At 47.5% G+C, this 23,689-nt stretch overlaps 1 protein-coding gene across 3 annotated transcripts in view; it reads right to left on the bottom strand.

The window, feature by feature from the left end:
- Window positions 1-15,624, bottom strand: part of Syt17 (synaptotagmin 17) — a 74,625-nt gene extending 59,001 nt beyond the window's left edge. Inside the window, exons 1-5 of one of the 3 annotated variants that reach the window (XM_004665428.3) lie at window positions 15,468-15,624; window positions 11,595-11,612; window positions 10,786-10,934; window positions 3,776-3,924; window positions 419-1,038 (exon numbers count right to left, since the gene is read on the bottom strand). In XM_004665428.3, the coding sequence (XP_004665485.2) occupies window positions 419-1,038; window positions 3,776-3,924; window positions 10,786-10,934; window positions 11,595-11,612; window positions 15,468-15,482 (951 nt within the window). In that variant the 5' untranslated portion in view covers window positions 15,483-15,624. Of the gene's footprint in view, window positions 1-418; window positions 1,039-3,775; window positions 3,925-10,785; window positions 10,935-11,594; window positions 11,618-11,784; window positions 11,807-15,467 lie in introns of those variants that run through there. The other 2 variants (XM_045144106.1, XM_004665429.3) reach the window with 2 other exon arrangements.
- Window positions 15,625-23,689: the final 8,065 nt, after the last annotated feature.

Here is a 23,689-nt window from a genome sequence, read left to right as displayed (position 1 = left end):
ATATGATAAAAACACAACTTGAGGGTTCTTAATAGGTTGATATTGTATATATGTAAGTACAATGATTGAGATGGGGAGGTAATATGATGGAGAATGGAATTTCAAAAGGGAAAGTGGGGGGGGGAATTACCATGGGATTTTTTTTTTATAATCATGGGAAATGCTAATAAAAATTTAAAAATAAAACACAAACAAAACAAAAAGAAAAAGAAAAAAAAACGCTATTTCTTTTGAGGCAAAGGTGCATGTAGCCCAGGCTGGCCTTGAAGTTGTGATCCTCCTCAAGCCTCCACAGTGCTAAGATTACAGGCATACACCACCATGCTCAGCTTCAAAAGAAATTTTTGAATACTAAATTTTAAATAATCGTGTTTTTTATAAAAGTTCCCAGGGTGTGCTATCACAGCCCACACCTTACCTGAGAACTGGGGATGAGCGCCTTCCACCAGTGACCTCCCTTCACCAGGTCCACCTCACACAAGGGCACAGACACTTTCCCAATGACACAGTGACGTGAGAACTTATCAAAGTCCACCACGGTGAGGAGCAGGGTCCTCCTCTGGGCTTCTAGGAAGGGGATCTCAAAGGTGTAGCGTTCCTCAAACACAGGTTTCTGTGTCTTCCGTTTGACCCCAGTCTGCTTCGAGTTCTTCTGGTCAGGCAAGAGGCAGATCTTGACATAGGGGTTGGAGTGTGCCATGTCCTGGCGTGAGCCATCATGGGAGATGGGGGGTGGCAGGTCTCTAGCCTCAATCACTCTCACGGTCAGGTGGTTATGCAGCAGGTCATACTGTGTGCTGAAGTGCAGCATACCCAGCTGGTACTTGGACAAGATCTCCTCATCAGTCAAAGAGTCCATGTCATCACTGCTCGAGTCCAGGGAGTACAGCCTGGGTTCAAGTTTCCTGAAATAGTCATCGGGGGCATAGGTCCTTCGTAGCACTGAGGGCTGAATGGCCTCCTTCTTGGCACTGAGAACACCAAACTCAATGGGCTTGATGTCAATGAGGGGAGAGCTGGGGCGTCGGGAATCCAGACCTAAACAACCACCAGAAACAACCCTGAGTACCACCACCAGGTAACATCAGCGAGGGTGCACAGATCCCTAGGTGGTGACTGCTTCCACATGCTCTTATATTCAAGCATATTCAGTTGTCCCTTGATTCTCAAGGGTCAGTTTCAGAACCCCCACAGATACCCAAGTCATCAGATGCCCAAAGCTCTTACATAAAAGGACACAGTACTTATATATAATCTCTGCAATCCTCACATATACTTTAAATCACCTCAAGATGACATAGTGTTTAATACTGTGGGATTTTTTGGAAACAATTTTCCAACTAGTTTGTTTTCCCCAGTGTAATAGATGGAGCCCATGGCTTGTGAAGCCAGGCCAGGCTATACCATGGAGCTACCTCATTGGCACTCTTTACTTTTTTAATTTGACATAAGGTGTCACCATATTGCCCAAGCGGGCATTGACCTCACTCTGTAGCCCAAACTGACTCCTGCCTCAGCCTCCTGAGTACCTGGAATTACAGGATTACCACCAAGCCTGACTGTGTTGTTTAGGAAACAAGGACAAGGAAAGAAGTCTGCACATACTCAGTAGATTCAATTTTTTCCCTGATTGTTTTTGAGACAGAGTACACATATAGCCAAAGCTGGCCTGGAATTCACAATCCTCCTGACTCAGCCTCCCAAGTGCTGGGATTAGCTGAATCTAGAGATACAAAATGTGCAAATACAGAGGGATCACTGCATTCTTATTCTGAGAGGCACCCACATGATCATCACGGTCAGCCCCAGCATCACAGCAGGTGCCAGGGGCTGTCTAAATGGGTGATGTGCCTTAGACCATCTCATTTTTACAACCCCTTGAGTTATGAGACAATGGCATTATCCCACTTCACAGAAGAGGAAACAAACTACTTTCTAAAGGTCACATGCTTGCCAGTGGAGAAACCAAGAGGGAAGCCTGTCCCATCCAGCACTAAACATGGTACACTACTGCCCCCCATTTAAGAGGGTGCATCCCAGGACCAACATGCCTGGATCCAAGTCTAACTCAGCTACTGATTTGTGAGTCGTGTGACTCTAGGAACATGATTTAGGTCTCCTGGGGCTGAATTTTCCCATCTGAAAAGTGGAGTCAAAGAGTTGGTGAAGATTCAGAGTCAGAACCTGGATAAGACCTGGCACAAATGTTTCCACAGGAAGAACTCAGTTAAGTGGTGACTAGTGTACTTCAAAGCAAGTGACAGGTCACCTTTATCAGCCAGCACAGATAGAACCTTTGCTCCTCTATCTACTCCAGCACGGGACAGGGGAAGGGCTTGTGGCATTCTTGTTAATTGCTCAAGCATGTTTGCCAGCTCATGCCAAGAGACTCATGCCTGATGCAAGAGATATATCAATACAAGTGTGCTAAAAGAAAGCCACTGTGCTTGCAACTGGGCACAGACTTGCAAACTATCTAGACAAGGAGATGGCTCAGTGGATAAAGAAATTGTGAGGAGTGCTTGGACCTGATGAGCTTGGATCCCCAGCACCCATGTCAATGCTGGCTATGGTGGTGCACATCTATAAGCCAAGTGTTTGGGAGGCAAAGACAGGGGGATCCCCAAACCTGCAGTGATCCTCCTCCCTCAAGACTCCCAAGAGATGGATTATGGCATAGGGCTTTTACCCTCTATTAAGACAATCTCAGGCATTGACTGAATAAGATGGCACAGACATGCTCATGGTGATTGCGGCTGGTCATCTTTGGACTTTATTCTTTTTTCTCTTCCTGCTTAAACCATGTCATTTGTCAAATACAAATACTACAGTGCAGAACAGATGAAGTGGTGGTCACAATTAGACCCATATGTGCATTTTATTTAGATTTGAAAGTAAGAAAGGGTCAGCCAGGCCTGGTGGCATATGCCTATAATCCTAGCCACTCAGAAAGCTAAGACCTGTGTGGGTTACAAAGTAAGACCATATCCCAAAAAACATAGTAAGTGCATAATAAAAGGTACATATTATTCTTCAGTCTCTGGACATGGTGGCACTCCCTTGTCATCCCAGCACTCAGGAGGCTGAGGCAAGAAGGATCAAGAGTTTGAGGTCAACCTGGACTACAGAATGAGACCTGGTCTCAAAAAATTCAAAACAACAAAAGAGTAAGAAGGCCTGGAGAGATGGCTTAGGAGTTAAGGCACTTGTCTGACAAGCCTAAGAATCCAGGTTCAATTCCCCAATACCCAGATAAAGCCAGATGCACAAGGTGGCACATGCATCTGTAGTTCGTTTACAGTGGCTAGAGGCCCTGGTGCACCATTCTCTGTCTCTCTGTCTGTCTCTCTCTCTTACTCAAATAATAAATAAATTCCTTTTAAAGTAAGAAAACACTCAAAACAACTAAATCAACAGAAGACAACATTTCCTATACATTCCAGATTGCCTGTTTCTCTTTGTATGGGTAAGACAACATGGGCCAACAGCCCCACACAGTCACCAGTGGCTATACTCAGGTAGCAACATCTGGCTCCTTTCCAAAGGACATTAATTTTCAGATAGCTACAGCCTCCTCTGGCCTTCACACATGTGCATGTACACACACACACACACACACACACACACACACACATACACACACACTCAGTATCTCTGTCACTCTGTCTCCACTCCTTCCTATCACCCCACTCCTTCCCTTCTTGCCTCTCTCTGGAGACACTACCAAGTGTCGGTCTACCAGGAAAGGTTCCTGTCCATCCTGGGAGACACTTACTGGAAATCCTCCGTGTCAGGCTATATGTGGATTTGGATGTATCCGAGGATGAGCGTCTCCCATCTGGGGAGTTCGTCCGTGGGGTCAAAGGAACATCACTGGCTGTGTGAACAGAGTCGCCATCCTTGTCGCTGCTCCGGCTGGCCATCCTAGAGGAGGGTAAAGGGTCTCATTGAGTGCTGAGGCATCTGCACAAACCTGCCCCCCCCCCACACACACACACCTGCTAGCTACACTATTCCCAGAGTAGAAGCACGAAGCAGATAGTTGGTGGCTAAGTGAAAGGACTCACCCCATCTTTGGGCATCACACATACAATGACTCAATGACATGGCTCTCAGACCCATTTTATGCCACTTAGAATCATGAAAACATGGAATTCCAAGAATCCTCTAACTCTCAGCACTGTTTGCTTTTTGCACCAAGTATGAAATGACATGAAGGTGTATTTCCCAAATTAGAAGTTTCAAAACTAGAGTTGGGCAGAGTGTCTGTAAACCTAGGCTGTGTCCACATGGGGGCGCCACTATGGAGACCTAGACCAGTTAATACTGGATCTGGGTGTTTATGTGCACATGAACTTCTGCCAGTGGCTCTTGGGGATAAGTGTCTTGCTATTGAGATAGACATCTTGCCTTTAATTTAGCATCCTTTAAAGATATATCATATTTCAGTGTAACTTATGGGTTGAGTGGCAGGGCTACAACTACAAAATGGCCCTGTGAATCAATGGTTTGAGAACAGAAGTCCAAGGGGAAGAAACAGCTATGACTCAACTCAATGTGCTTCCAGAGAAGATGAGAAATGCTAAGAAAGTGGGGGTGGGAATGGGGAGACGTGGAAGGACAGATGGCGAAGGACATAATCAAAGACAGCAATTAAGAACACCGTCTCAGCTGGAGCCCTGGCTGGGTGACTCTGGGCATGTCCCTTCTCATCTTGGCCTCCATTTTCCCTTCCACAAAGTGAGAATAATCACAGTGGTACCTCTGGTGGCTGGCATATATCTACCTGGCATACAAAACATGCTACATGCATCGAATGATAAAGGAGTTTGCTTGGTACACTGTAGCTGGTATTATCACCGTGGGCTTTAGGACCCTGCCATGTTGGGTGTGTTGCTGTGCACCTGTCATCCTAGCACTCAGATGCGGGGGCAGGAGTGACCTAGTTCAAGACAGCCTGGGCTACATGGTGACACCTGTCTCGAACAAACAAACAAGATCTGGCTAGCCCTCATCAATTACACAGGGGTGCCAGGCAGGGAAAGGCTAAGGGAGAAGCCTGTGGTGTGGATATGAGAGACACTGCTTGTGCATACCCTGCCCCGAGCCAGAATGCTGCCAATTAACATCACCCAAACTGCGTACCTCCAACCTGACAGTTGAGGCTGCAAAAGAAAACAAGGCACTTGATGTGCAAGCTTTAGATTCTTAGGTCCTACGCAGGAAAATTGGTGCTTAGTGGATGCGCTCTGCGAGCAATGGAGGGCCACAGCCAGGACCAGAGTGGGGCTGAAAGGGGCAGCACAGATATTTTCTTGCTTCTCACTCCAGGTCTGTAGAAGGTGTGGGTGGCAGATGAAAGTGTGAGGCAGGGGTTCAGGGGCTTGGCGATCAAGCTGAAGCCATCACTCTCTCTTCTCTCCCTCTTAAATGAAAGCATCAGCCTCTGGACCAAAACTGCATGGTCTGCATAGACCTGTCCACCTGTGCGGGCAAAATGTCACGGTGCCAGTCTCCCACCACCTCTCAAGGCCCACTTGCCTTCAAGGACCAGCTTACATGTCATAGCCTTCCAGAGCCACTCAGACACAAGTGCCCATGATCACCCAGGGCAGCCTCCACCTCTGCATTCCCTCAGCCTCACTCTTCCCTCTACCCAGAATTCACTCCCAGGCCCTTTTAATATTCAGTTTCTTTTTACCATTCAGGTCTCCCTGGAAGACCCCCATCCTTCTCTCCTTGCCCTGCACTTTTCTTTCCCCTCCTCTGTACCGCACACAGCTCATTTTGGTGGGGACCCAGTGGCTTATCTTCTCCATGCGCCCCTGCTACGGGACCAGAGATGCTATGCTCAATGCTACCCAAGTTCTAGTACATGCCTAGCACACTGAGGACACACCATGTTTCTGTTGTCGGCAGATGAATGAACAAAATGGGGACACGTTGCTTGTGGGTCTCATCCAATACATGTATCACAATTATCTGAGAGCACGTCTCCTGAGCCCTCACACACCAGGACATACTCGTAAATGGGAGGCTCCACACTCTTTATGACCAAAGGTACCAGGTACTGAGCACTTGCCACATGTTCTGTAAGCAACATTTTATATCGCTCTTCATACACTCCTGGAGCTGGTTGCTGGAACTCCCTCTCTTGCAGATGGGCAGTGGAAACTGGGAGTAGACAATGGCTGATGAACTGTGTCACAACAGCAGAGCCCAGCAAGGATCACATACGAACAACATGCTCCCCATCATGGGCCTCTCCTGTCTGACCTATGAGAGCCACACATGCAGTAAGCACTGAATTCATGCTTGCTGGACACACAATTTGGCTTTTGTTCACTCTTCTATAAGATTTTCTGGTGTTGCTCCCAGGGAGCCAGGCTGATTATACAGCCCTCCTGTGGCCCAGCCTCACCTAGTTGGGGGCTCCATATGTCATAAATACATGTGACAACGAATGCTGAATCCCTCAAGACCTCACACGGGGCATACAAAGAGGGCAGCTCATCTGCCATGGGTCACCACACAGTGAGAGGCCCATGGTTCCCACCTCAGACATCACCACAGGAACAGAACTGCAAAGCCCAAAGCCTGTGCACATGACATTTCTACTCCCTGTCTATTTGGCAACTTGCAACTGCATACTTAGTAAGTAAGTCTGGGGAAGACACAAACTATAAGCTTGCTTTCTAAATGAGTTAACCTGGTTTCATGATGCCAGGCGCCTAAAGTAAATGAACTACTATTCAAGGTCCAGGGGATACCTGGCTCACCTTGGGAAGCAGAAAGGTCATATACAGCCATTTATGCTGCAGACTGTACAACTCTAATGACCACCATATGAATGGTGCCATTTGAAGTTGTGATGGGAATTAACCTTGATAGGAAGGTTCCAGTTCACTTCCCCGCTTGTGTCTGCCCACAGGGTCTCAACCCTTTACTCCCTAAGAGCTGCTCCTATTTTCACAAAGACAAAATAAAACAATCCTCCAACTCAGTGTGTAAGCATTTTCAGAAAGGCAAAACAAAATGGTCCTCCAACTCAGTGTTTACAAGAGACTCTGCATCTATAACAATGTCTGGGTGTCTGGGAACAAACAGGAACCTGACTATAATTTGCACTGTCAAGAGGAAATAGTTTTTATGGGCAGGGTGGGGAAAGGTGCAAGAGAAAATGCAAACTCTGTAACCTGGCATGCAAGAGCCTACACAGGTTGAACTGGAGGCTCTAACCCATGATCCTCCACCTCTTCCTCAGTGTGGCATCTATTTGTGGTGCTTTCTGGGCCCATCCCCCCCCCTCCAGTTAAAAGGCTTGAAGTACTGATTAGGGGTCTACAGACTAAAGAGCCACAAGCATTGCCCAGCTTGTAAATGCTTTGCGTCTGGGAACAGAGCCACGCCCCTTCACTTCCCCATTGTCTATGGCTGTCACACAGCTGTAACAGAAGCAACTAGTTGCCACAGAGGCCATATGGTCCTGGAGGCTAAAATATTTACTCTCTGGCTCTTTACAGAAATGAATGCCAATCTTGGTCAGCCAGCTTAGTCTATGTTTTTCAGGATGGGAACAGCCCTTTTCCTGGCTCCAGGGTGGGTAGGCAGCCCAGTGTGACAGCTGCATCTTTTTCTCCAGGTGAAAGTGTTTGCGACAAGGGACTGCCACTGGATCCAAGCTACTTCAACAAGGTTCTTAACTGTTTCTGTGAAAATGACAGAATGTAAGTCTACTGCTGCCACGAGGACCAAGAAAATTTAAGAAGGGGGCCAACTAGGGTTGGTGAAATGACTCAGCAGTTAAAGGCACTTGCTTGGAAAACCTGCCAGCCTGGGTTCAAATCCATGTACCCATGTAAAGCTATATACATAAAGTGACACATACATCTGGAATTCGTTTGCAGTGGCAAGAGGCCCTGGCATCATGCCTCTTCATCTTCATATTTTCTCTCTCTCTCTCTCTTCTCTCTCTCTGCTTCCAAATAAAAATGTTTTAAGAAAAGAATGGGGACTGGAGAGATGGCTTAGCGGTTAAGGTGTTTGCCTGCAAAGCCAAAGGACCCAGGTTCAATTCCCCCACGATCCATGTAAGCCAGATGCACAAGGGACACATGCGTCTGGAGTTCGTTTGCAGTGGCTAGAAGCCCTAGAGTGCCCATTCTCATTCTCTCTTCTATCTCTATCTCTCTCTGCTTGCAAATAAATTTAGAAGAAGATGAAGAGAAGGAGGAGGAGGAGGAAGTCCAATTCACAAGAAATAATTGGGAAGAGGGGGAGAGAGAGAGAGAGAGACCATCTGAGTCCCTACATCCAACTATGCCTGAAGTCAGCAACCCATGGTTTTCCCATAAGAGACCCTAGGCTGACTGTCACATATGGTGTGCAAGGTGTGAAAGCACAACTCCAGGGTCAACTGGACTTTCAGATCTGTCTTGTGTCCTTTACAAAGTATGAAAGCCACTGAACATCTGAATATGACCCATCCAGCTTAATGCAGACTACACTGCCTGACGGTATAACTCACTTCACTTTTCAGCTGAGTGACAGGGACTTTTCATATTCAATTTCTGCATATAGGCTGGTTAATTGGCCAATAACTTTTTTTTTTCATTTTACATATAGGGCCTTACACATGCTAGGCAAGCATTCTATCCCTGAGCTACGTCCCTAACCCTTGGTTTTTGAGACAGGGTCTTGCTATGTAGCCCAGGCTGGACTTAAAGGACAACCTCAGGTGTCAGCCCTTGCCTTCCACCTTGTTTTGAGGCACAGTCTCTTTATCATTCTCTGCTGTGTCCTCCGGGCTAACTGACCTATGAGCTTCTGTCTCTGCCTCCTATCACACTGTAGGAGCACCAGGTCACAGGCACTTGCTACGATGTCTGGCTTCACCTGCATGCTAAAGATACAAACTCAGATCCTCATACTGGTGCAGTAAGCACTCTACACTCAAAGCCATGTCCCCAGCAACTGTCCACCTTATTCTTGGGAGAGAGGGCCTCTCACTGAAACTGGAGCTCACTGACTCAGCTAGACTAGCTGGATCGCAAGCCCCAGGGGTCCTCCTGTCTCTGGCTCCCCAACAGGGATTACAGGCATGTGCCACTATGCCCAGCTCTTACATGGTCCTCATGCTTGTTCACATACTTCCCTCACTGGTCATCTCCTCAACCGTCAAAGAAAGCTAGTTTACTATTTCCACTTGCAAGATAAGAAAGCCAAGAACAAGTGAAGGTGGTTGTTTTTAAATTTTTTTCGTTTATTTATTTGAGAGTGACAGACAGAGCCAGAGAGAGAGAGAAAATGGGCATGCCAGGGCTTCCAGCCACTGCAAACAAACTCCAGACGCATGTGTCCCCTTGTGCATCTGGCTAACGTGGGTCCTGGGGAATCAAGCCTCGAACCTGGGTCCTTGGGCTTTACAGGCAAGCGCTTAACTGCTAAGCCATCTCTCCAGCCCCAAGTGAAGGTTTTTAAAAACAAATCATACTTATAGGACTAGGAAAATGATGGCTCCATGGTCAAGGACACTTGCTTGCAAAGCTGGCTTGGCTGGCTCCTGGCTCATATTTGATTCCCCAGTATCCATGTAAAGCCAAAAGTAAAAAAGTGACACTTGCATCTAGAGTTCACTTGCAGAGGCAAAAGGCCCTGGCCCACCTAAACACATATGTGGACAAATTAATAATAAAAATATTTTAAATTACATTTATGGTTACCAACAAAATGTTAAATATTCTTAAGTACTTTTCCATAGACAAACTCAAAGACTCCCTGCAATAAATACTATTTTTATCATGCCATATCACAGATGGGAAATCAAGGCACAGAAAAGTCAAGCAACATCCCCAGGGTCACAGTCCTAGAAAACTGTAGAAGAGACAGGATTTGAATTTACATAGGCTAACCAGAGCCACTTTGCTCTGAGATTTGCTTCTAAAAATGAGAGCACTTGACACCACCCCACCTTGGAGGAAAAGATGGATTCCAGGGCCTTCTGAAATGTCGGCCCATGATGTAGCTGAGACAGCACCAGGGGTCCATCCTAAGGCTCCATTTTCATCCTGTCCCCATGTTCTGTGGGCCTCCCTCTCTGAATCCCCAGCAGCTGCAGCTGGTTATTTCCAGGACCTCCCCAGATCCCATCTCCCTGTGTCTCCCCAGACTCAGACCACATCCTCTCCTAGCCACAGAGAAGCTGGAGCAGACACATGGCCAAGAAACTTCAAAACTGCCTTCCCAAAATATCTGAGCAACTGGCAGATGGAGATGTTGTATGCAGGCGAGGGAGGGGAGCAAATTAGAAACAAAACGAAAGATGCCAGAGAGAGAATAAACAGCGTTGGAGGACAGGATGGAACTGGGGGTGCCTCATGCACCTCCATTTCTGCAGTCCATGCTCAAACAAGCAGAAAGGTACCGTTTGTTTGGTTGCAGCCCTTCATCATGCAGCAAAGGTTTCCTGAGCATCTACTTGGTGTGGGCATGGGGTGAACAGTTAGGACACCTGCCACGCTGATAGGATGCGCACTCCTTTGAAGACTATCCATGCACACAGATCTCCTTTTTCACATGGAATGGCACAATGCAACTTAATGTGCCCTTGTCACTAGCATCACTCAGCTCATGCATCCACCAACTGGTATCACTAGCTCGTCAACAAAACCAAGGGTATAGACAACCCCTTCCATGGCCCAGATGTCCACAGAAATTCAGCCTCCTCCACTCAAGTAATAAAGAGGAAAGAACAGCTTTAAGGTGCATTTCCAAGCAGTTACTCACAGCCATGGAGGAGTTTGAGCAGGGAAAGGTCCCAGGATTTCCACTTCATCCTCATTTGACTGACAGCAGCTGGACTCATAGCACTTCTGACAGCAATGGCGACAGGTCCATCCACACAGCAGCACATCAGAGATTCTAGAAAGGAAACCCTGAGGCCACAGAGGGGGAGTGGGGAGAATGTGGAAGAGAAAGAGAAAAAATAACACCCAAAATTAAAAGCAGCCGATCCTGGATTCACTCCCCCACCCCACCCCCAACAAGAAACAGACACCCCAGAGCAGAGTTGAGTTTCCACCACTGAGCAGAGTAAGAAACACTTGTCATTTCTCTCCACCCGCCTCAGGCTACAGGACAGCACACAGCGTGGCTGGAGCCATTCATAGGCAGCAAAACACTTGCAGGTGTTTCCCTTTGCAGTTTATGTGAAGGCAAATGCCTCGCTTCCCTCGTGGGCGGTTTATGCACCATCATGAGAGCCTGACAACATGTCCCTAAACACAATGCTATATAGGACTCTTTTCTTGCAAGTCAAGAAAAGATACTTTAAAAATAAACTCAGGGGCATGCAACTGAGCAAAAGGAGTCCAAGGTAGCAAGAGTCCAAGGTAGCAAGTAAAGGCAAGGACAACCACACGTGGTGTGTCCGATGGTGTCTTATTTTAGTAGAAATGACCAGAACTCCTGCCCTTATCAGTCTCCTGTGACTGATTAATACTCAGTCCTCCCCCAGCCACACGCCAGACTCCAAAATGAAAGACAAACATTTGTTGATTAGAAGCCAGACCAAACACATCATGGAATTAACCCACCTCGTTTAGCGGTTCCAGCTGCCCTTTTAGAGAGCCACGGAGAAGCCCAGGGCGAGGGGTAGATGGAGAGGTTATAAACAGAGGGAAAGAGAAACAAGACCAGTTTAGCAATATTCTAACAACTCAAAAAAAAAAAAAAATAGTTAAGACAAAACAGCAATAAAAAAGGACCCTGTATCTTTTCACTCACCATGCTGGGATGGGAGCCGACTTGCTCCCAAGGTATTGCTATTTTCAGGGCTGCTGCGAGCCTCTTGGTTAACTAACAGCAAATAAATGGGAAAGTTGAGCACTTCCATTTGATTTGCACCGTATGCTGTTATGAATCAGAGCAGGCGGATAGATAGTCATGCTATCCAATGCAGCCACACTTCAGGGGACTCGCAAACCTTCCTATACAGAAATAGCCAGAAGCCACCCAAAAGGGCCTGATTAGCTAACTGGCAGGCAGATTCCTCCACCCTTCTCCGAGGCCCTACCTTCCAATCCTGCTCCAATGGTGATGTAGAGAGTCTCATATGACTACCCATAAATGGGGGACAGGCTGGAAGGAAGCCACAAGCAGGTCCTCAAGAGGAAGGGGGCACCTCTCTCCCTTTTTATGGTCCGGCCCCAGCCCTACTCCATTGCTTCATAGGTTCACAAACCACTAACTCCCTCCACTTCTTCCAGGTAAACGCTCTCTTCCATGGGTCAAGGAAGCCAGGCAAGTTACAAGTCCTGCTGCCCAGCCTAAAATGGGTCCCAGGCCAGGACTGGGAGCATCCCAAACACTGGATTCCACAGGAAGAAGATACTGCCCCTTGCCAGTTCTACTGAGAGAAACAAGTCTGTTCCCAGTGGATGGTAACATCTTTCTGATAGTTGATCACTTCCATCACCCTTGCAAACAAAGCACAGTCCAGTTTGGAGGCTGGAGATAGCCCACTGTTGCTAGAATTTAACAATGTGACAAGCTTCCAGGTTCTGCTTCTATCACATGGTCCTGATTCCTTTGACAGTAGTGACAGATTGTTTCCTTTACAGACAATTTGTTCTCTTGTTGTTGTTTGGAGATAGGATCTCACTCTGCTGTCCAAGCTGACCTGGAATTCACTATGTAGATCAGGCTAGCCTAGAACTCTCAATCCTTCTGCCCTCAGCCTCTCTGGTGCTAGGATTATAGACCTTCACCCTCATGCCTACCTTTGTAACTTAAATTTTAAAATAAGAAAAGGAATTCCATTTATAGAATAAAATCCAGCTAATAATAGGGCGGGTATACCACTATGAATTAAAACTCTCTGAGGCACATGGCATTCGTGGTAGTTTGGGAAACAGTTAAAAGTGCTAACCACGAATTCCTCCAGAAACAAAACTCAAACCAGGCACAGAATAAGACTGGACCAGGCTGAAGGTCACAAGAGAGCTAGGGTCTCACCAACACGTACTGAGCACGCGACTTGAGCGAGTAGGGGAGCTCTCTGAGGCTGGGCCAGTTCATTCAATGAGCCAGGACAGTCACTATAAGCCCGTAGTGTGCTACCCCAGATACAAAATAAAAGATGTCCTCTCAGTGGCTTCTGAACAAGGAGTTCCCTCCCAGAAACTACCCTGGCAGATACAAGCTGCAAAAAGCTGCCCCCACATGGGGCTGGCATAAGAAAGTGTGTGATACAAGTTGGATCTGGTGGTGCCTGTCATTCCAAGCCCTGAGAGCCTGCAGCAGACTCATCTATATAGCAAGACCCTGTATCAAAATAAGTAAATAAATAAATATTTTAAAAGGTGAATAGTTTGATATGGGCCTGGAGAAATAGTTTGGTGGGTAAATACCCCCAGCACCCACATAAAAGCTGGGCTGAGTGGTGCACATCTGTAATCCCTGAACTGGGAAAGCAGACAGGAGGACCTCCCTGGCTAGCTAAGTTTAGCCATATAAGTGAGCTTTAGGAAGACACCCAATATAGTTGATCTATGGCTTCCACACACACGTGTGTGTGTATCTACACATGTTACAAGCACACACAAATAAGTCTGACATCAAGTGATGCTCTGCCACATTCTCGCCATCTAGGTAGGGGCTCTCCAGGCATGAATGTGAACAGAAACATATCTATAAAACCATGATGAACAGAGCCCACCCACCACAAGCTCCTCCTCCTCCTCAGGGTTCTGGAAGTCCAGCACAAGAGGTTGGTGGAGGAGCAAAGAGAACCCAAGAAAGGTAACTAACAAGACAGGAAAGATGCTATTAGGTCCCCAAGCTCCTTGAGTCCTTCCTCACACAGAATCTGGTCGGGTCAAAGTTCTGACACCTTTATGGATACAGTCAGAATCGCAGAGTTGTGTGCAACAGGGGCCGCAGAGACTTGGAAGAAAAACAAATATTGTCTGAAATGTATAGAAAAAGTTCAACTTTTTCTAAGAGGAAAGTGCATATCACTGATCCATCAGCATCTAGGATAATTAACCTATCTCCCTTCCTGCAGTTTAGAGTCCACCTTACCTAAGCAACTGTGTGGCTTGGACAAATGATTTAAATTCTCTCTCTTCTGAAACAGAGCTTTGAGAGAAAAGTATGGTGGCCCACAAATGTAATCACAGAACCTAGGAGGCTGAGGCAAGAGTATCATGGGACTAGCCTGGGCTTCACAGAGAGTTCAAGGCCAGACTGGACTACAGAGCAAGGCTCTGTCTCAGAAAAACAAAATATGAAATGAATAAAGAACCCTGGAAGCCGGTTTTCCCAGGGGCAGGCCTGTGCTTATGTATCACAAGCGCTGTGCTGTCCCTCATTGGCAGTCACCAACGTGCTTCTTGAGTGTGTATTCAATAGTGTTCACAGCATCCAGGACCTACTAGATGCACAATAAACGTGACCTTCAGTGAACTTGAAATGAGGCATTCCGTGGAAGAGATGGCAGCACAGGGCATCAAAGCCAGAAGGGGAGAAAGGGTGAGGCTGGGCCAAGTGACAGACTGAGGACAAGACGAAGGAGGAACTAGTGAGACGACGGGAGCCAGCGGACAAGCAATCTCCCGAGCCAAAGCTCAGAGGAGTCCCTAGACTTCGCCTGTTGGCTTCCTTGGCTCACTTGCTCAGAGCAGCTAACCACAGAAGCAAGCTGCTAAACGGGTCTGATCCTAGTGGAACTGTGTGACCTTGGTTTTGACCTCCTTGGACAGGAAACAGCTCTCCTCACCTAGCGGCCCAGCCCATCCCCATCCCCACCCCCCACCCCCAATAAAAGGTATTTGGAAATTCTTTCCACTCGAGGCTTCTTTTGGAGAGCTAGGTGGGAGACATGGGGGGGGGGGGCTCTACAACTCGCACACCCAAAGCAATAGACTCAAGTAATCTCCACCACCCTCACCAATGAGCTCTGGCTTCTGGTTGTCCCCCAGCCCTCCACACCCAGTGCCCTGAAGAGACGCCTCCGTCCTTGTGCCTCCTGATCTGAACAGCTGCCTCCAGCTGGCTCCACCGGCCAATTAGCCAGAGCCATCACCAAGGCAACGGCCGCTGGCGGGCCGGGTGGCTGGCGCGCCCTGGGCCGCCCTCCCAGGGCCCCTCCCCTGGGGTGGGGTGCAGGGCAAGGGGGTGGGGAGGGGTGCAAAGTCGCCCAACCCCCATTCCCTCTCCAAAAGGGCTGGGTTTGCACGTAGGTCCCACACAGGGTCCTCCATCCCGGGCTTGGTGGTGGTGGTGGTGGTGGTGGGGGTCCCCGGCCAGTCCTCCGGGACGCGCACAGGTCCTGAGCTGGGGCACTCGTTTTTACGTGCAAGTTTGTGGGGGCCGGGCCGGGCGCCCTCCCGCGCGCGCGCGCTCCCGGCGGAGGGGGCGCGGTCCCCGGCCCCCCACCTCGTCCTCGCCCCCAGCCTCAGTCCTACCTGGATGTACGCCATCTTCGCCCGCGCGCACTCACTCCGGCCCGGGCATGGCGTCGCCGCGGCCACTTTGCCCTGGCCGAGCGGGGACGGGGGCAGAAAGCAAAGCGGGAAAAGGCAGAAGGACAGCCCGGCGGCCCAGACGTGACCGGCGTGACTGATGAGCGACGCCCGGCCCTCGGCCGGCCGCCCCTCGGCCGGCCGCCCCGTCCTTGCCTTCCCCCTGCCGGCGGCCTCTCGGGCTCCCAGCCTCGGCCTCCCTCGCGGCCCCGCAACCGTCCACCCTCGGGGCGCTCCCCGAGCCGGACTAAAGCCGGGGCGCCAGGGCCGAGAGCCCCGGGCCGGCCGCGGGGACTGCGGCGACCCCGGCGCGGGCGAGCGGGCGGGCGGCGCTGGGGCCGGAGCACGCGGGAGGCGGGGGAGGGGACGGGGCCCGCAGGAGGGGTGGGCGGGGGCGGTGCCCGGGTCAGCGCCGCGCAGCCCGGGCTGCCATCGACGCACAGCCCCGGCCCAGGCTCCGGGGCGGCCGCGAGGCCGGGGGGCGCGGCGGGCTGCGCCGTAGGGGTCTGCCCCTGGGAGGGTCTTCCCGTGCGACCCTCTCCCCGGAGAGGCTCGGCAAAAACTTTATTCCCGCTCCGCCCTGCCCGCCTAGGACGGCGGCGGCGAAGTGTGCTGAGGCCGACGGGTGGGAGCCACCAAGTTAGGGTGGGCGCCCGGGGGAAGGTGCAGTCGCGAGGGCTGCGGCCACACGCACGCAGCCCGGCGCCCCGCGACCCCGGACCTGCCCGCCTGGCGCCCGGGGCGCAACAGGTCTGGCGCGGGGCGGTCCCCCAGCGCCACCCAGCGTCGGGCCGGGCCGGGCCGCGCGCGCCACAGCCCCCGAGGGCAGCCTGCGTGCGCTGGGGAAGTGTCCACCACGTCCTCCCCTGCCCGCGGGGCTAGGGCCGGCTGGACGCCAAGGCCTGTCCAAGGTCTCCAAGCTGGCAGGGCTCTCCACTAAGGGATTTGAGGTAGAACATTGCCCTCCTCTGGTTTCTCTTTTCTGTGTCCCGCAGCAGCTGACCACTGTCTTCCTGGGTTTGTCACTTTACCCTCGCAGTGCTCCTGTCTCTTCATGAGTAAAAGCAGGATCAAATCGCATCTCCCCCCACCCCACCCCGCCAAAATTAAATGAGAAAACTAGTGGGAAAGTGATGAGTATGTAGTATACACAGGTGTAGAAATTAGCGGGTGTGCACATTTAGGAGAGGACATGTTTCACTTGTAGCACAGCATGTGACATGTTGATCGTCGCTCAGGTGCTTTGGTCCCTCGGGTAGCTCTGCTACAGAGCCTGGCGCTGGGTGGGCCTATTCAGTCATTGCTGCTTGTCATGGCCTGTGTTGAGATTAGTCTCAATTGAAGGAAAAGACTGAGGTGCAGGGAGGTAAGGCCCTTTCCCCAAAGCACCGAGCATTCTACCTCCACTCTCTAGGCCTAACTACACCACAGTATTTGTCCGTGTTTATCTGCAGTGTCTTCCCAGCATTGATGGGAAGTGCGCTTGGTGGGGTGGACTTCACAGAAGAAAGGTGGTCCTTCACTGAGATGGGTACTCCTTGAGGAACCCACGGGAATTAGAGGACATGGCTGGGTGTTTCATAAATAAGAAGAATTTTTAGTATTATTATATTTTGGAAGAGTGGCTAGCTATGAAGCCTAAGTTTGGCCTTAAGCTCTGGATCCTCCTGCCTCTACCTCCCAAGTACTGGGGTTACAAGCAGGCATCTTCGCACCCTGCTGTAACTAAGCCTTTTTCAGATTCATGTTTAGCCCTTTATACAATTCAGCCTTTTAATCATTTGACAAACTGGAGGTAGGTGTCTTGGCTATCCCTCTGTTTGGATGAGAAAAAGGGAGGCATGAAGTAGGCACGTAGACTTCCGGAGCTGGGACTCAAATGCAAAGAGCCTACACTTGAGTCCTAGCTACTGCAGTCAGGACCCCATAATGCTTGATCCCCCGTGGATAGGAGATGAACCACTTAGCTTGGGACTTTAACATCTATCTCTCCTCTCCAATCCTTTCCTCCCTTCCTCTTCCTACCCTTCCTACTTCCCCTCCTTCATCCTCTCTGCAGTCTTCTAGAGATAGGGTCTCACTTTCTGGCCCAGGCTGGCCTCAAATTCTGTGTACCCCAGGGAATATTGAACTCTCTATCCTCCTGTCTCTTGCCTTTAGCAGACTGGTACTACTGGTATATGCGACTATGCCTGGCTTCTTTGTACCTTAATCTCTTTTTTATTATATATGTATTTTTATTGACAACTTATATGCTTATAGACCATGGTATTTCCCTTCCCTCCCCTCCCCTCCCCCACTTTCTCCTTCATACCTCTGCTCTGCATCATATCCCCTCCCTCTGTCTATTAGTCTCTCTTTTAATTTGATGTCATCATCTTTTTCACATATTAAGAGGGTCTTGTGTGGGTATTGCTAGGCACTGCGAGGTCTTGGATACCGAGGCCAGACTCTGTCTGGACAGTTGTATGAAAGGAATGGTACCCTTCCTTTGGCTTTTACATTATTTTCACCACCTCTTCCACAATGGATCCTGAGACTTGGAAGGTGTGAGATGTTCCAGTGCTGGACCCTCCTCTGGCCCTTCTCAGCACTATGTTGCCTTTTGGGCCATCCCAGGGGTCATCGCCTTCCGAAAAGAGAAGCCTCTCTAACCAGAAATGAGAGTACCATTAATATATGAGTATGAACATTAAGTGTAGTGCTTTCAGGACAATTTTGTGAGAGTACTATATGCATTTATCCAGACAAGACCAGGCTTTATACCCCTAAGGCTCATGACCTCTCCTGCCATAGGCTTTTGATTATTTTTTCGGTACCAGGCATGTATTCCCTCCCATAGGATGGGCTTTCAGTCCAATTAGAGAGCAGTTGGTTTCCCCCAGAACAGACATGCCACTATTGCACTCGTTCAGACATTTGGCCTGTCTAGCCAAACTTGAGGTTTCCAATGTCCACTGTTTTCACCGCTGATGACTTCTGTCTCCCATAATACTGCATACAGTGCAACTTTTTTTCAGCTTTCAGATTGCTGGGCTACAGGGAAAAGGTTTTCTACTCAGCACCACCCTGATTTCTCAGTGACTTTGCCATTCAGGCATGTGAAGTCTTCAGCAATAGGGTCTTACCATCTCTTTCTCACAGGGAACCAAGGGCCTTGGCAATAGCCTGTAATGTTTTGGAGGCAACATAGACCTCCCTGGCCAATGACTCAGTGGAAGGTATCCCATCCCAGGCACTGAAAATTTTCTAGTAACAATCTATGGCTTCTGAATGTGCCATTATTTTAAAAAGTAGATTTTCATATGTCTTAGTCAAAATATCTTGAATTTTGATTGACCATTCCCCCCTTTTCTTGTATACAATCTCTTCCCCTGACCTTGCTTAGGCCTTTCCCCTCCCTGTAATCTGTTCTTGTACTTACATATATATAATACCATCCTCTTAAGACCTTCTTGCTCCTCCCTCCCTTATAGCCTTTTTCTAGCTTATGGGTCTCCTAATGATTATTGGTTTCAGATCACACACAAGTCTATACATTTGTAGCTAGGATCCAGATATCAGTGAGAACATGCAATGTTTGGCTTTCTGGCCCTGGGTTACCTCACTTAGTATAATCCTTTCCAGAGACAACCATTTCCCTGCAAATTTCATAATTTAATTTTTCTTTACTGCTGAATAGAACTCCATTGTGTAGATGTACCACATCTTTACTATCCATTCATCTGTGGATGGACATCTAAGCTGATTCCATTTCCTAGCTATTGTGAATAGAGCAGCAATAAACATGGTTGTGCAAACATCTCTAAGGTAGTGAAAAGAGTCATTAGGATATATGCCTAGGAGTGCTGTAGCTGGATCATATGGCAAATCTATTTTTAGCTTGAGAGAGCTCCACACTGATTTCCACAATGGCTGTACCAGATTACATTCCCACCAACAATGCAAAACGGTTCTCCTTTTACCACAACCTCACCAACATATATTGTCATTTGTTTGCTTGATAGTAGCCATTCTGACGGGAGAGAGATGGAATCTCAAGGTAGTTTTAATTTGCATTTCCCTGATGGCTAAGAATGTAGAACACTTTTTTAGATGTTTATACGCCATCTGTATTTCTTCTGGTGAGAACTCTCTATTTAGTTCCATAGCTCATGTTTTGATTAGGTTGTTTGATTTCTTATTGTCCTGTGTTTTTTTTTTTTTGTTTTGTTTTGTTTTTTGGTTTTTTTTTTTACTTCTTTGTATATTCTGGATATTAATCCTCTGTCAGATGTGTAACTGGCAGATTTTCTCCCATTCTGTAGGTTGTCTCTTTGCTCTATTCACAGTGTCCTTTGCTGTACAAACGCTTTGTAATTTCATGAGATCTCAGTAGTTGATTAGTGGTTTTATTTGCTGAGCAATTGGGGTTATATTCAGAAAGTCATTACCTATGCCAATATGTTGAAGGGTTTCTGCTACCTTTTCCTCTAGCAATTTCAGAGTTCCAGATCTGATATTAAGGTCCCTGATCCACTTTGATTTGATTCTTGTGCATGGGGAAAGACAAGGATCTATTTTCATCTTTCTACATATAGATATCCAGTTTTCCCAGCACCCATTGTTGAAAAGGCTGTCTTTTCTCCAATGAATATTTTTGTCAAAAATCAGATGGCTATAGCTGCCTAGATTAGTATCTGGGTCCTCTATTCTGTTCCATTGATCTACATGTCTGTCTTTGTGCCAATACCATGCTGTTTTTGTTACTATGGCTTTGTAATATAACTTAAAATTGGGTATGGTGATACCACCAGCCTTATTTTTGTTGCTCAAAATCATTTTGGCTATTCAAAGTTTTTTATGCTTCCAAATGAAATTTAGGATTTTTTTTCTATTCCTGTGAAAAATGCCATTGGAATTTTAATGGGGATTGCATTACATGTGTACATTGCTTTTGGTAAGATTGACATTTTCACAATATTGATTCTTCAATCCAAGAACATGGGATATCTTTCCATTTCCTTGTATCTTCTGCAATTTCTCACTTGAGTATTTTAAAGTTCTCATTGTAGAGTTCCTTCACTTCCTTAGTCAAGTTTATTCCAATGTACTTTATTCAATTTTTTGAGGCAATTGTGAATGGGAGAGATTACCTGATTTCATTCTCTGCACATTTGTTGTTAGTAGGAAAACTTCTGATTTCTGTGTATTTATTTTGTATCCTGCTACATTGCTAGAAGTAGTTATCAGCTCTAACAGTTTGCTGGTAGAGATTTTAGTACCTTAATCTCTTAAAACCTGGAATTGCCTGAGACTGCTAAGCACCCTAATAAGGGAAGAGATTATTTAGCACAGGGATAATAGAAACTGCTTCTGATGGGATCAAATGCTTGAGCTGTATGCAAAGTACTTTGCCCAGTTCTACCTAATATTACCTGCTTGTTGAGCAGGTAAGTGCAGGATAATGGCAGCTCACATGAACACTCCAACATTCAAGTCAAGTGCTTATTATGATGGGATACTGAGCACTTCACACCAATCGTATTATTCCTTTCAGCAGAGACTGTCATCAGCCCTCTTTTACAGGTGAGGAAGGTGACCTCTGGTGGGAGGCATACTGAGTCACCCATGGTAAACAGGTGCAGATTAATAAAGCCTCAGGTGTCCCATCCTCAGATGAAAGAATGAACAGGAAACCAGTTTAAGGTCTTCATGGGGGAGTGTCAGTGTGTGAAGCCACTCAGACTGGATTCTAGAACCCTATTGCTTTTTTTTTTTTGTTAATCATCTCCATTTTTCCCAGGGACCTGTAGTCCACTTTTGAGGTATAACCCGGACTCAGACCAAGGAAGATAGGCAAGGTAGTTGGCACCTTTGAAGATCTCTGTGATGCTGTAGTCCAGGTGGTGAATAAATGCAAAGAATTACATGTGGTATGGCACAACCGAGGGCTTTGACCTAGTGTGATGAGGGCTAGAGAAGGCTTCCTGGAAGGATTGCCATTAAGCTGAGTCCCAGACAGCCTATAATGAGAAGATTGTTCTAGAACACAAAAGTGCTTCAGTTCACAGTGTTGAGATCAGGTTGTGCACTGTTCTAATTAAGTTACTATTGTGCAAAACAATGGTTTTTCAGGCTGTGTTCCCCCAAGGGACTCCATTTTGCAAGCTTTTGAACTCCATTCTGAAGGGAGAGAATAACTGCACCTGGGTGGATGCATGAATGGCACCATCTGTCTAGCACTACCCATGCCACACAGACTGATAAGTGATTTATTCCTGGGAGTAGAAAGAGTGCCACCCTATAAATTTATTGGGGTGAATTAGGATGAAAGAGTTATGTGGCTTTATCAAAATCCCATCAAAAAAAGCAAGATCAAGAATTTATTGAAGGGATGGAGAGATGGTTTAGTGGTTAAAGCATTTGCCTGCAAAGCCTAAGGACCCATGGTTTGACTCTCTAGATCCCACATAAGCCAGATGCACAAAGGTGAGGCAAGTGCAAGGTCACACATGCCCACTAGGTAACACAAGCATCAAGTTTTATTGCAATGGCTGAGGCTCTGGTACACCAATTCCCTCCCTCCTTCCCCCCCACCTCATAAAAATTATTGGACTACCAGATCAAGAAATTGGTGCAAATCCCCCACCTGGACCATAAAGAAGGAACACCTATTAATATAGTGGTGACAGTCCCCACTGACCTCTCATCTGACCATCCAGTGTGCACATCAGTGACCTTCAGACTGTTTCAGAGCCTTCAGCTCTGCTCCATCACACTATTGACAATGTCACTGAATCACTGTCCCATCCACCCATTCATCCATTTGCCCCTGCTGTCCACCTGTCTGCATTCTGTCCATCATCTGGGCTCAGTCCTGCCCTTCACTTCACCTGGCTCCTACAGTTCAGCTCTGATTCTGCTGGATTCTCCAGCCTTTCCTGTTGTCAATACAGAGACTTTATTTCTATTGGCTTGCCAGTTCTGGTTCTGTGGGCTCTGCCTTTTTAACCCCTTTTAACCATTCTATAACCTACATATATACATACAGCCATATTTACTGGGCAATGTACAACATGACCTGAGAGTTAACATTAGTAATTAAGATTGGAATTAACAACAACAACAAAAAAAAAACCCTGTGTTTGCCTTGGCCAGGGCTGTCAAGGAAAGCCAGAGTTATCTTCAAGCTGCTGCCATTAAAACCACACCTTGTGAATTTACTGTTATTCAATAAATTCTGATGCCATGGAAAAACACAAGCATGTTCATCAATGTTTCTGACATGGAGTGTTCAAGATCCACAGTTTATGGGTAGGTAGATGTCTGTAAGGTCCATGAACTTAGAAAAGAAAGAAGTTCTACCTGAAATCTAATATGCCCTTCCATTATGAAGGAAAGGAACAAGCCAAAGCAATATTAGCACTTACAACAGAACTCATGCTTTTCATATCACATTACAGCTGCTGCAAGTGACTTGAAATTTCATTTGTGCTCTGTACAGCTTAAACTACAATCGTTACCAGGCCCACCATTACATCTTTCTGCCAAATATGTCAATAAAGAAGCACATGTGAGCTCAGTGTGGTGGCACAAGCCTGAGGTCCCAGCACTCCAGAGGCTGAAGCAGGATGACTGGGGAGTTCTAGGCTAGGCTAGGCTATATAGTGAAAACTTGATTCAAAAAATCCAGAAGGAAGAGGAAGAAATGTGTATATTTTTAAAAACCAGATGTGGTGTAGTGTGCTCATAATTCCAATACTGGGAAGGCAAAGACAGGTGAATTCCTGGGGCTTACTGGCCAGCCATGTTAGCCTACTTGGCAAGTTCCAGGCCAGTGAGAGACTATCTCAAAAATGTGGATAGTGTCTGAGGAACAACATGCAAGGCTGTCTGTCCCCTGTCCTCCACACACTCCTGTGTATGCACACACACAGAGACACACACATACACAAGTATTTTGATAACTATATATCCAGTAATTAATTTAGCTGTCACCAGATGTATTTTCACTCTATACTTATAAAAATCTTATTGTGAGTGCTGCAGAGATGGCTTAGCAGTTCAGCGCTTGCCTGTGAAGCCTAAGGACCCCAGTTTGAGGCTTGATTCCCCAGGACCCACAGTAGCCAGTTGAACAAGGGGGCACATGCATTTGGAGTTTGCAGTGGCTGGAGGCCCTG

This window comes from Jaculus jaculus, chromosome 2 (genome assembly GCF_020740685.1).
Source record: "Jaculus jaculus isolate mJacJac1 chromosome 2, mJacJac1.mat.Y.cur, whole genome shotgun sequence".
Classification (NCBI taxonomy): domain Eukaryota; kingdom Metazoa; phylum Chordata; class Mammalia; order Rodentia; family Dipodidae; genus Jaculus; species Jaculus jaculus.
This window is presented reverse-complemented; position numbering and strand designations above follow the sequence as displayed.